Here is a 14,204-nt window from a genome sequence, read left to right on the forward strand (position 1 = left end):
CCTTTGCTGTTGCCATTTCTAGTACAAAGTAGTGTACAGGTATAGTTCGAACTCATATCTGTCAGTAAACTCGATATTAAAGCGCTAAACACTACACCATGAAAGACAGGAAGCCGATGCAGTGTAAGTGGAGTCACGTAAATAAGACCGCCCACAAAGCAGCAATGGCAATCTCGAACAAACAGAAGCTGAAGTCCTAGAGAAGTTTCTTCATTCTTCCGTATGCGCAAAAATTATGACCAAAGTGGTAAAGCTGTATTTTCTTTTGTAGTTTAAAGGCCTACTGAAAGCCACTACTACCAACCAGTCTGATAGTTTATATATCAATGATGAAATATTGACATTGCAACACAAGTTTACTAAATTGCAATTTTAAATTTCCCGCGGAGTTTCTTGTTGAAAACGTCGCGGACGTCACGGACTGTAGAAGAAATATTAGCGCAGCACTATTTGCGGCTAAAAGTCGTCTCTTTTCATCACACAATTAAAGAGTTTTTTACATCCTAGCCTCTGGTGAGGGCGGTCGCATTCTCCGTTCCCTCCTTCCCTGCTTGCTCTCTTTGTCTTTGTCCTTGTCTGAACTTTTTAAAAGCCTCTTTCTTTGCGCTGTCCTCTAATCCAAATTTCAATAAGAGTATGATCAGCTGGACTCTTGACGCTATTGACACAGTCTTTTCGACAAGAAAAAGAGGTTCGGGGGAGCCTGGCTGCCCTGATGGAACCATCGCTGCGGGTTACGTGCGGGACTCCTGGAACTCATGGAGGATCATGTGCCTCCCAGCTCTTTGCATCGAGGACGTGGAAGACATCTACCTATTTGGAGCTGTGATCATGGGGCACTTGCTGATTGGGCTGGGCATTGCTCTGGTGGATGGACAAATTCAAAGGACGATGGCAGCCACTCAAGGAGCCCAACGGCTGTTCAACGCAATGGAAAGATTGGGTCGGGCTGTGGGAACACAGACTTGTGCCATTTCTGAGTTGAATCGCAAAATGGATCTCATCTTGGGAAAGTTTGCAGAGAAGGAATAATTAATTGGAACTGAAAGAGGTCCAGCATGGACAAGTACAGAAGATAAGTCAATATTTTGTCTTCTCGAAGGAAAACTACTTTTTATCTACGATTTGGACTCCCTGAATGGCCTTGGCATGGAGCAGGCTGTTCTGAAGAAAATCTCCCGAAGACTCCTCAAAGATAGACGCTTTTGACCTTCCTTTTTGTCAACAACATCTGTAGCCGAACTTACAAAAACACTTACCACCTCTCCCCAGTTAATTGGGCATATACGCACGCACACACACGACCCCGACCTTTAAATCAACACCCTCACCACCGCTTATCTCCTATGGGGTTGTGAAATGGCTGAGCGGCGCTACAGAGCGAACAGCGGGCCTGCGCAAACCCACCCCTCCCTCTGTTGCAAGTTGCTGTGATATATGTATGTTTAATGTGTGAGGTTTTTTCCTTGGACTCAGACTAGACCTCTGCTGAGGGTCTAGCCTTGGACTGATATTTTTTTACTTCCCCCCCCTTTCCTAATGTCACCCTTTTCTTATCTTTTTAAGGAACGGTGTAACCGGCTGATCTGTCGGCGGTCTCATCTTGCTCCCCCCCCCCCCGTAACGTATGTCTGCTCTTAGCGGGACTGTGCTGAAAATGTAATTTCAGTTCTGATGAGTCTTGTACATGTTGGAACGGACAAATGAAAATGATTCCGATTCTGGTATTCTGGACATCTGTGTTGCTAAATCTTTTGCAATTTGTTCAATTAATAATGGAGACGTCAAAGTAGAAAGATGGAGTTGGGAAGCTTTAGCCTTTAGCCACACAAACACACGGTGATTCCTTGTTTAAAATTCCCGGACGGTCAAGCGAACATGGATCCCAACCACTTGTCAACCGGCAGGTTTCGGTGAGAAAATTGTGTTAAAAAGTCGCCTGTTACCGGAAATCTGCCGTGACTTCCCTCAGACACTGGCCTCAAGACACCCGTGGACACACCCCTCTGACTATCAGGTACTATTTAATCTCACTAAAACACTAGCAACACAATAGAAAGATAATAGATTTCCCTGAATTATCCTAGTAAATGTGTCTATAAACATCTGAATCCGTCCCAATGCAATTGCCTTTTTTTTACTTTATTTATTTATATATTTTTTCTAGTCCTTCGCTATCAAAATCATCATCCACGAATCTTTCACCCCCGCTCAAATTAATGGAGAAATTGTCGTTTTCTCGGTCCGAATAGCTCTTGCTGCTGGAGGCTCCCATTACAAACAATGTGAGGACGTGAGGAGCCCTCACCCTTGTGACGTCATCGTCTGCGACTTCCGGTACAGGCAAGGCTTTTTTATCAGCACCGAAAGTTGCGAACTTTATCGTCGATGTTCTCTACTAAATCCTTTCAGCAAAAATATGGCAATATCGCAAAATGATTAAGTATGACACCTAGAATGGACCTGCTATCCCCGTTTAAATAAGAAAATCTCATTTCAGTAGGCCTGTAAGGTCAAACATTCCAAAAAATATATTTACCTGCGCCCTGTTGGTATACAACTGCTGATTGTCGCGTAGCTCGGCCAAGCCTTCACTGTAATAACTCACAGCAGTCTCATACGCTCCTTGGGCATAGGCCTGATTCCCTTTGTCCTTTAATGCTGCGGGGACCAAAAAAAACATAAAACATTCAACAGGAAATACAGCCTGTCCAGCAGAAGTTATGCCAACCCGTTCACCTCCAACAGAGGATTCCAGTGTCAAACGACAACATACCAGTGGCTTTTTTCTCCTGAGCGATTCTCCTCTTCCTCCTGTCTTCCACATCTCTCTCAATAAGCTTCATAAAATTTTCTGGCCATGAGGAAAAAAAAACAATTATGTTGACATTCATCTCTGTGATGTAGTGGCATAAACAGTTAAAAAAAAATCGATAAAATCGTAAGTGCTCACAAGGATGTACGAGAGAATGCCATACAGTAGTAAATATTAGACATTCAGCAGGATTATGTTTCACTTCTACACAAGGGACATATATTGGGTCTTACCTGCACTTTCTGTCTGTGAATTCTGCAAAACAAGAAAACAAATTTTACCAGAGGACATCTGACCTTGGCAGGGACGTGCTGTCAGGGGAGGCAAGTGAGGCAGTGCCTCACCTGCCACCAGGTGGCTTAACCATCAGATGTTCCAAAACAAAGTATCCATCCATCCATTCATCTTCTTCCGCTTATCCGAGGTCAGGTCGCGGGGGCAGCAGCCTAAGCAGGGAAGCCCAGACTTCCCTCTCCCCAGCCACTTCGTCTAGCTCTTCCCGGGGGATCCCAATCCAATCCAATCCACTTTATTTATATAGCACATTTAAACAACAATAACGTTTCCAAAGTGCTGAACAGCCATGTTAAAAACAATATTATGCTCCACCAATGACTGAATAAAACAAAAAATGAATAAAAATAAAACCAATAAAAACAATATAAAAACAAATAGGATTAAAAACTATTTTAAAGGGTAAAATCAATTAAAACAGTAAAATAAAAGTGTATAAAAAACACAGAGGACAACAGAGGACAGAGGACCACACAACTCACGTAGTGTTAAAAGCCAAAGAATAAAAGTGGGTCCCAGACCAACCGGGAGACATAGTCTCCCCAACATGTCCTGGGTCTTCCCCATGGCCTCCTACCGGCTGGACGTGCCCTAAACACCTCCCTAGGGAGGCGTTCGGGTGGCATCCTGACCAGATGCCCGAACCACCTCATCTGGCTCCTCTCCATGTGGAGGAGCAGCGGCTTTACTTTGAGTTCCTCCCGGATGGCAGAGCTTCTCACCCTATCTCTAAGGGAGAGACCTGGAAACTCATTTGGGCCGCTTGTACCCGTGATCTTATCCTTTCGGTCATGACCCAAAGCTCATGACCATAGGTGAGGATGGGAACGTAGATCGACCGGTAAATTGAGAGCTTTGCCTTCCGGCTCAGCTCCTTCTTCACCACAACGAATCGATACAACGTCCGCATTACTGAAGACGCCGCACCGATCCGCCTGTCGATCTCACGATCCACTCTTCCCCCACTCGTGAACAAGACTCCTAGGTACTTGAACTCCTCCACTTGGGGCAGGGTCTCCTCCCCAACCCGGAGATGGCACTCCACCCTTTTCCGGGCGAGAACCATGGACTCGGACTCGGAAGTGCTGATTGTCATTCCGGTCGCTTCACACTCGGCTGCGAACCGATCCAGTGAGAGCTGAAGATCCCGGCCAGATGAAGCCATCAGGACCACATCATCTGCAAAAAGCAGAGACCTAATCCCGCAGTCACCAAACCGGAACCCCTCAACGCCTTGACTGCGCCTAGAAATTATGTCCATAAAAGAATCGGTGACAAAGGACAGCCTTGGCGGAGTCAAGTAAAGTAAAACAAAGTAATAAAATAAAATATGTTTTAATATTCCTATTCTGGTTTATGTTTTCTATGTGATTTTGGTGTGGTTCCTGTATATTTGGATCATTTTCATGGCCAAAATCGCGGTCCTTTTTTATATAGCTCGGTTGGTAGAGTGGCCGTGCCAGCAACTTGAGGGTTGCAGGTTCGATTCCCGCTTCCGTCATCCTAGTCACTGCCGTTGTGTCCTTGGGCAAGACACTTTACCCACCTGCTCCCAGTGCCAGCCACACTTGTTTGAATGTAACTCAGATATTGGGTTTCACTATGTAAAGCGCTTTGAGTCACTAGAGAAAAAGCACTATATAAATATAATTCACTTCACTTTCTTTGTCATTAAAAAGGGAGGTTTTGGTGGGTGCACTAATTGTAAGTGTATATTGTGTTTTTATGTTGATTTGATAAAAATAAAAATATATTTTTTTCAATGTATTTATTTTTTTTATTAAAAAAAATAAAAAAATCTTCTGCGGCCCGGTACCAATCGGGCCACGGCCCGGTGGTTGGGGACCACTGCCATAGATATTATGTGACTGGGCCGGCACACAAAGGCAGTGCCTTTAAGGTTTATTGGCGCTCTGTACTTCCTCCTACGTCCGTACAGCAGCGGCGTTTTAAAAAGTCATACATTCTACTTTTTGAAACAGATACTGATCATTTCCGATATTACATTTTAAAGCATTTATCGGCCGATAATATCTGCAGTCTGATATTATCGGACATTTCTAATAGGAACGTATAGTTAATGCGTTATCGCGTTAACTTGGCAACCCTAAAATAATTTAAAAAAAATACTCATTATACGGAGCAAACTCAACTTTTGAATGTGTGTTTGTTTCTGGCCGTGTATTTACCAGCGGTTCGTTCGAATGTGCGTCAGTGTTGATTCTGGTCTTGTTGACTTTTGTTCTGCAGGATCCATTCAGTGCTGCAATGTGGCCATCCGCTTCCTCGATGGCTCTCTGCTGCACTCTAACATCAGATGAGTTTAGATCCTTCACGAGATTGCCTGAAATAAAAAGAAAAATCCAGCTGTTTTAAAGTCATTGTTTTACTGTGCAATGTTTGTTTTTGTTTTTTACTCCCCACTTGCCAGTGCCACACACACTATTCCAGGGGTGTCCAAAGTGCGGCCCGCAGGTCATTTTTTAACGGCCCAGTTTAAAAATATGAATGAGAAAAAAATAATTAAAACATAAAAAGTGTAATGAAAGAGCACACAAGTGGAATGTAACAATAAAATGTTGCATTATTTACTCCAGGTAGCCCTGTTCTAAAAATAGCTCAAATAGCAGCACTTACCAGTGAGCTGCCTCTATTTTTAAAACTTTATTTATTTACTAGCAAGCTGGTCTCGCTTTGCGCGACATTTTTAATTCAAAGAGAGACAAAACTCAAATAGAATTTGAAAATCCAAGAAAATATTTTAAAGAATTGGTTTTCACTTGTTTAAATAAATTCATTTATTTTTTTACTTTGCTTCTTATAACTTTCAGAAAGACAATTTTAGAGAAAAAATACAACCTTAAAAATGATTTTAGGATTTTTAAACACATACATTTTTACCTTTTAAATTCCTTCCTCTTCTTTCCTCACAATTTATTTTTTTTATTGTAAAGAATAATAAATATATTTTAATTTAGTTCTTCATTTTAGCTTCTGTTTTTTCGACAAATAATATTTGTGAAATCTTTCTTCTAATTTATTATGATTAAAATGTCAAAAAAAAATATTCTGGCAAATCAAATTTAAATCTTATTTCAAAGTCTTTTGAATTTCATATAAAATTTCGGTTCTAGAAAATCTAGAAGAAATAATGATTTGTCTTTGTTAGAAGTATAGCTTGGTCTAATTTGTTATATGTTATAACAAAATGCAGATAGGATTTTAACCTAATTAAACCATGTCATCAAAATTCTAAAATAAATCTAAATCAGGAAAAAATACTAATTATGATTCATAATTTCTTTTTTTTAGTGAGAAGAGGTTTTAAAATAATTAGCGCATGCTTACTTTTACCGCATGCCTTTGGTAAGCGCAGGAGTGAGTAGGTGTTTTAAATTAATTAGCGCCCAGGCGGCAATTCAAAGAAATACGGTATATTGTGTTTTTTATGTTGACTTAATAATTTAAAAAAAATATATATATAGATATATTTTTCTTGTGCGGCCGCGGCCCAGTGGTTGGGGACCACTGTTTTAAATGACTACTAATCGTGGTTAATCAATACTCACTTATATCGTCGACATTCTTGAGAAAAACTTCCAAGTCTTCAATGGAGTCCATGTTGTTTGGTTGCACTTTCTTCTTCAACAAGACGGCAGGGGATCTGTTCTCGCGTTATTTAAACGTGAGCAGATTCTCTCAAAGGCAAAGCTTATAGACGGATAAAATGGTTAAAAATGATCAAATATCTTCTTATATGTCTGCTTAGGCTGTTGCCCCCGCGACCCGACCTCGGATAAGCGGAAGATGATGGATGTCGAGAGTGCCTAAAAGTGATAAGACTATTGTGTTGAAAGGCAGCGTTATGGTGACGTCAGGTCCCCACGGAGAGTTACCATGGCGACGTGACGCCTTCAAAGATCATTGTAAATTCCACAATCCGACACGAATCCGGACATTAATGACCATATTTGCTTAAGAGCTGAACTTTTTATGTCCTGGTATTTACGTTTGTTTGGACTAGTAGCCTTTTTTAATTGGGAACTATTCTAATACTCGTTCTGGTGACTAACATTGAGATGGAGTTGCAAATTTACAAGTTTTTCTCCATCCCCAAACAGTCACACTATCCCTAAAGGTTAGGTGGCCTTGTTTGTTTCCGTACCAACACATTAAAAGCAAAAAATAATAATAATAAAGCACAAACCGTTTATATTTTTCTCAACTTTGGATCAACACTGCCCTCCAGTGTTGCAAAACTTTAAGAGCAGCTAAGGTACATTACTTTTTTTTTAAGCCTTAAGGACATACTTTAATATTCTCTTTTAAATGGTACTAAATGACTGGGATTTTATTATGTAATTAATTTTGGATACAATAAAACTATTTGAGTCCTACATGTGTGTGTAGACAATCAAATTATTTATTCATTAGAAATTAAATTAAAGACTGACTTCTTTCATGTATTCCTGTTCTATTTAAAGGTTATCATGTACTCTAAACAGCATTCCTTTATTTTATGTCTTTATCTATCTTATATAAACTTGTCACAAATATATTGTATGGTGTCCTACGTCATATTTTGTTATCCATTGTAGTGTATTTCAAAGCTTACTTATTTATTCAGTTGTTTTTCCTTCTATGCCATTAATGTAGTTATTTGAAAATCGCCAATATCAAAACTATCAAAACCTCTCTGTAAACCTTGTTTGCAAAGTTTAAAAACTTGCAACAGTTCGTCCATATGTTCATTCATTTTCTACCGCTTGTCCCTCTCTGAGTCGCTGCAGCCTATCCCAGCTGCACTCGGCGGAAGGCGGTCGAAAAAAACTAACAAAAAAAAGCTACGTAATCGAATGATAACAATAATCTAAATACCAATATTTAGTAAAAAAAATAAAATAAAAATCAATCCAACAATTTATTTTGAACACACAAAAAAATCTACACATTGCAATCAAAACATGATACTTGACAGTATTAAGTACAAACCCCGTTTCCATATGAGTTGGGAAATTGTGTTAGATGTAAATATAAACAGAATACAATGATTTGCAAATCTTTTTCAACCCATATTCAGTTGAATGCACTACAAAGACAACATATTTGATGTTCAAACTAATAAACTTTGTTTTTTTTTTGCAAATAATAATTAACTTAGAATTTCATGGCTGCAACACGTGCCAAAGTAGTTGGGAAAGGGCATGTTCACCACTGTGTTACATCACCTTTTCTTTTAACAACACTCAATAAACGTTTGGGAACTGAGAAAACTAATTGTTGAAGCTTTGAAAGTGGAATTCTTTCCCATTTTGTGTTTTATGTAGAGCTTCAGTCCTTCAACAGTCCGGGGTCTCCGCTGTCGTATTTTACTCTTCATAATGCGCCACACATTTTCCATGGGAGACAGGTCTGGATTGCAAGCGGGCCAGGAAAGTACCCACACTCTTTTTTTATGAGGCCACACTGTTGTAACACGTGCTGAATGTGGCTTGGCATTGTCTTGCTGAAAAAAGCAGGGGCGTCCATGAAAAAGACGGCACTTCAATGGCAGCATATGTTGTTCCAAAACAACATATGCTTGTTTCAGCATTACTGGTGCCTTCACAGATGTGTAAGTTACCCATGCCTTGGGCACTAATGCACCCCCATACCATCACAGATGCTGGCTTTTACACTTTGCGTCGATAACAGTCTGGATGGTTCGCTTCCCCTTTGGTCCGGATGACACAATGTTGAATATTTCCAAAAGCAATTTGAAATGTGGACTCGTCAGACCACAGAACACTTTTCCACTTTGCATCAGTCCATCTTAGATGATCTTGGGCCCAGAGAAGCCGGCAGTATTTCTGGATGTTGCTGATAAATGGCTTTCGCTTTGCATAGTAGAGCTTTAACTTGCACTTACAGATGTAGCGACCAACTGTATTTAGTGACAATGGTTATTTGAAGTGTTCCTGAGCCCATGTGGTGATATCCTTTAGAGATTAATGTCGGTTTTTGATCGAAGGTCACGGTCATTCAATGTTGTTTTCCGGCCTTTCCGCTTACGTGGAGTGATTTCTCCAGATTCTCTGAACCTTTTGATGATGTTATGGAACGTAGATGTTGAAATCCTTAAATTTCTTGCAATGTCACTTTGAGAAAGGTTGTTCTTAAACTGTTTGACTACTTGCTCACGCAGTTGTGGACAAAGGGGTGTACCTCGCCCCATCCTTTCTTGTGAAAGACGGAGCATTTTTTGGGAAGCTGTTTTTATAGCCAATCATGGCACCCACCTGTTCCCAATTAGCCTGCACACCTGTGGGATGTTCCAAATAAGTGTTTGATGAGCATTCCTCAACTTTATCAGTACTTATTGCCACCTTTCCCAACTTTTTTGTCACGCGTTGCTGGCATCAAATTCTAAAGTTAATGATTATTTGCACACAAAAAAAATGTTTATCAGTTTGAACATGAAATATGTTGTCTTTGTAGCATATTCAACTGAATATGGCTTGAAAATGATTTGCAAATCATTGTATTCTGTTTATATTTACATCTAACACAATTTATTTTCTTTTTTTTATATAGCGCTTTTCTCTAGTGACTCAAAGCACTTTACATAGTGAAACCCCATATCTAAGTTACATTTAAACCAGTGTGGGTGGCACTGGGAGCAGGTGGGTATAGTGTCTTGCCCAAGGACACAACGGCAGTAACTAGGATGGCGGAAGTGTCATCCTAACTCATATGGAAACCGGGTTTGTATATAAACAGAATGGATATTATATTAAATTTCATCCACATGTACTCACAGTACTAAACTCACTCACCAATCTACGATTTGACTCTCTCGAATGGCCCTGATGCTGCAACAACAGGAGCAGGCTGTTCTGAAAACATCCGCCGAGGACATTTCAATGATGGACGCTTTTCACCTCCCTCCCTCCTCAACGACACTTGGAGTCGAACTTTTGCTTGCATGAAGAACAGGCCCATGCCTATGGACACTACATCATCACACACAAGACAATGGGCATATACACACACACACACCCCTCCCCCAACCCCACGCCTTCACCACCGCTTGAGTCCCCTTCGGAGTGATGGACGGCTGGGAGCGCTTCATAGCAGCAGTCGACCTCCAGGGCCCCAACTCCTCACATCTCTGTTGCGAGTTGTCGTGATTTTATGTAACATGTTTATGTGTGCATGGCATGGAGTTTTGTTCCCACTCCAGACTAGGCCCCCATAAGAGCCCAGTCTGGATTGTATTTTTTTACTCATCTTCTTACCCAGCGTTTTACCTTTTTCCAATCTTTTACGGGACGTCTCTGCGCTGCTGACCAGTCTCCACTCGGGATGGTCTCCTGCTGGCCCCACTAGGGACTGGACTTTCACTATTATGTTGGATCCGCTATGGACAAGACTCTCACACTATGATACCCACATCTGCGGTCCCCTCCAAGGTTTCTCATTGTTATCCCATTGGGTTGAGTTTTTTCTTGCCATGATGTGGGATCTGAGCTGAGGATCTCGTTGTGGCTTGTGCAGCCCTTTGAGACATTCGTGATTTAGGGCAATATAATTAAACATTGATTGAGTGATGATTTTAGGGACAATTGTGCTGCGTGGTGGTCGCGTAGTCCTGGGCATGACGTTAAAGTGGATCCGGCAGTGGAGGCTCCTCTATGGGGTCTTGGGGCACGAGGACGTTAACCCCTTTACTACTGTCCCCCTTGGTGGCCCTTGCCAAAGGCCTAGTACCTGACTGCCCCTAGATAGGGATACGGTGACGACCTCAACGGCGGAGCAGGCGGAAGAAGGTAGATTTGAGAACTACCACAACGGTGGTAGAAGGCTGCAGCAGAAAAGGGTCCCCAGTTGTCTTGGACTCCATGCCACTGGACCCTGTCAAAGATGGTGTGGTGACTGTCTGTGCACCAATCTCCCCACATTAAACGAAGTCACGCACAGGCATCTTCCATAAAGAGATACACCCCGACCAGGAGGATCGTTGTACTCCTTCGATTGACCGCCGATGATGATGATAGTGACGCGCGGATTGTTCTCCCAACGATGCAGAAGGACCTCCACAAACAGTGTGCAGGTAGGAGAATGAGTTATTCGCATAAATCATTCTCCTATCTACCTCCTCTCCTGCTACCGGATCTAGCATAATAGTGTGAGAGTCTAGTCCAGGGGTCGGGAACCTTTTTGGCTGAAGGAGCCAAGAAGCCAAATATTTTAAAATATATTTAGGTAAGAGCCATACAATAATTTTTTTAACACTGAACACAACAAAACGCGTGTATTTTTTAGAAAGACCAACATTTCTAGAGAGGTCTCTTATTCTTCGTAATAACATTGTTATTCTGAAGCTAACTGTGGAGGGGGCGTGGCCTGCGGGCCTGCAGCGAAGCAGGGTGTTGCCAGTACTGGCCTCGAAATCAGCGACAGGTGTGTAGAAGGCCCACCTGGGCCTTTTTATCTGATCACCTGTCGCTATGTTATAAGCAGCAGCCAGCAGGAGAGACGGGCTTGGGGCTAGAAACCAGAGCGGGAGCGAGAACGAAAGAGAAAAAGACAATTGCTGGAAAGCAACTGGGAGACTTATTGAAAAATAAAACAATACTGTAACCCTGAAACAGGCTCTCATGGAGGGCAAGCCCCACACTAACCAATAATAAATAAATGACTTCTTACCAACTTCTTGAACATAAAAATGCATGACAATGTTTTATATTTTGAACATTATTTTTAACACTGTGATTACAAGTGGAATTATTCATTATTTATCCTGTTAAGCAATGTCAGCTCAGATTTATCCGAGAGCCAGATGCAGTCATCAAAAGAGCCACATCTGGCTCGTGAGCCATAGGTTCCCTACCCCTGGACTAGTCCATAGTGGATCTAACATGATAGTGAGAGTCCATTCCATAATGGGGCCAGCAGGAGACCGTCCCGAGCGGAGACAGGTCAGCAGCGCAGAGATAAGAGAGCAAAAAAGCAGGAACAAACAAAAGGGGTGTGTGCCGAAAGCACGAGGAGCTAAAGCAAAATTTAGGGCAGGAATCAAAAACGTAGAGGTAGGAAATCATCCACATAATATACTGCAGGAAAGCAAATAAAAGCACCGGACTGAGTGAGGCGAAAAGGCAGGACTGAATAGCTCTCTGATTATTGCCCGGAAAACAAGTGAGTGTCCTGAACACTTATCAAAGAGAGGTGAAAACAATCAGCACCCATGACAACCAAGAAACACAAAACAGGGGTGCTGGAACAGAACTTAAACCACAGGTGGATCAAAACAGAGAAAAAGGGACACAAACTATTAGGGCTACGAATCTTTGGGTGTCCCATGATTCGATTCAATATCAATTCTTGGGGTCACGATTCAATTCAAAATCCTTTTTTTTTTTCAATTCAACACGATTCTCGATTCAAAAACGATTTTTTCCGGATTTAAAAGGATTCTGTATTCATTCAATATAGATTTCAGCAGGATCTACCCCAGTCTGCTGACATGCTAGCAGAGTATTATATTCTTGTAAAAAGCTTTTATAATTGTAAAGGACAATGTTTTATCAACTGATTGCAATAATATACATTTGTTTTGACTATTGAACGAACCAAAAATACGACTTATTTTATCTTTGTGAAAACATTGGACACAGTGTGTTGTCCAGCTTATGAGATGCAATGCAAGTGTAAGACACTGTGACACTATTGTTCTTTTATTTAAATTTTTACAAATGTCTAATGATAATGTCAATGAGGATTTTTAATGTGAATTAGTGAAGTGAATTATATTTATATAGCGCTTTTTCTCTAGTGACTCAAAGCACTTTACATAGTGAAACCCAATATCTAAGTTACATTCAAACCAGTGTGGGTGGCACTGGGAGCAGGTGGGTAAAGTGTCTTGCCCAAGGACACAACGGCAGTAACTAGGTTGGCAGAAGCGGGAATCGAACCAGCAACCCCCAAGTTGCTGGCACAGCCACTCTACCAACCGAGCTAATCACTGCTGTGCTGAAATTATAACTTATATTGTTCTGTTTATTGCAGTTCTGAGTGTTGCTGGGTCAGGTTTGGTTTTGGAATTGGATTGCATTGTTATGGTATTGCTGTGTATTGTTTTGTTGGATTGATTAAAAAAAAAAAAAAAAATCATCCATCAATCAATCAATGTTTACTTATATAGCCCTAAATCACTAGTGTCTCAAAGGGCTGCACAAACCACTACGACATCCTCGGTAAGCCCACATAAGGGCAAGGAAAAACTCACACCCAGTGGGACGTCGGTGACAATGATGACTATGAGAACCTTGGAGAGGAGGAAAGCAATGGATGTCGAGCGGGTCTAACATGATACTGTGAAAGTTCAATCCATAATGGATCCAACACAGTCGCCAGAGTCCAGTCCAAAGCGGATCCAACACAGCAGCGAGAGTCCCGTTCACAGCGGAGCCAGCAGGAAACCATCCCTAGCGGAGGCGGATCAGCAGCGCAGAGATGTCCCCAGCCGATACACAGGCAAGCAGTACATGGCCACCGGATCGGATCGGACCGGACCCCCTCCACAAGGGAGAGTGGGAAAAAGAAAAGAAACGGCAGATCAACTGGTCTAAAAATGGAGTCTATTTAAAGGCTAGAGTATACAAATGAGTTTTAAGGTGAGACCTAAATGCTTCTACTGAGGTAGCATCTCGAACTTTTACCGGGAGGGCATTCCAGAGTACTGGAGCCCGAAATGAAAACGCTCCATAGCCCGCAGAACTTTTTTGGGCTTTGGGAATCACTAATAAGCCGGAGTCCTTTAAAAAACGATTAAAAAAAAAAATTGAATCGATTCTGAATCGCGCAACGTGAGAATTGCGATTCAAATTCGAATTGTTTTTTCCCCACACCCCTACAAACTATGAACCAGGCAACGGACCGAAACAAATGGTGCTTCACAACTTTTACCATGTATATTGCTGCAGGAAAGAGCTATGTATCATTAGTTTTGGTAGTTTGTTAGTTGGCAGATTACTTCCTGGTTCAAGCAGAATGATGAGCATCCAAGTGGCGGTGCCCTAATTCCATTGTTGCCATAGTGACTGGAAAA

At 41.6% G+C, this 14,204-nt stretch overlaps 1 protein-coding gene across 2 annotated transcripts in view; it reads right to left on the bottom strand.

The window, feature by feature from the left end:
* LOC133537486 (tetratricopeptide repeat protein 12-like) overlaps positions 1-7,366 on the bottom strand; it is a 69,460-nt gene extending 62,094 nt beyond the window's left edge. Inside the window, exons 1-5 of one of the 2 annotated variants that reach the window (XM_061878538.1) lie at positions 6,679-7,366; positions 5,299-5,453; positions 3,049-3,070; positions 2,777-2,854; positions 2,540-2,661 (exon numbers count right to left, since the gene is read on the bottom strand). In XM_061878538.1, the coding sequence (XP_061734522.1) occupies positions 2,540-2,661; positions 2,777-2,854; positions 3,049-3,070; positions 5,299-5,453; positions 6,679-6,730 (429 nt within the window). In that variant the 5' untranslated portion in view covers positions 6,731-7,366. The remainder of the gene's footprint in view (positions 1-2,539; positions 2,662-2,776; positions 2,855-3,048; positions 3,071-5,298; positions 5,454-6,678) is intronic. The other variant, XM_061878537.1, reaches the window with a different exon arrangement.
* Between the last annotated feature and the right edge of the window lie 6,838 nt (positions 7,367-14,204).

Source organism: Nerophis ophidion, linkage group LG18 (genome assembly GCF_033978795.1).
Source record: "Nerophis ophidion isolate RoL-2023_Sa linkage group LG18, RoL_Noph_v1.0, whole genome shotgun sequence".
NCBI classification, from domain to species: domain Eukaryota; kingdom Metazoa; phylum Chordata; class Actinopteri; order Syngnathiformes; family Syngnathidae; genus Nerophis; species Nerophis ophidion.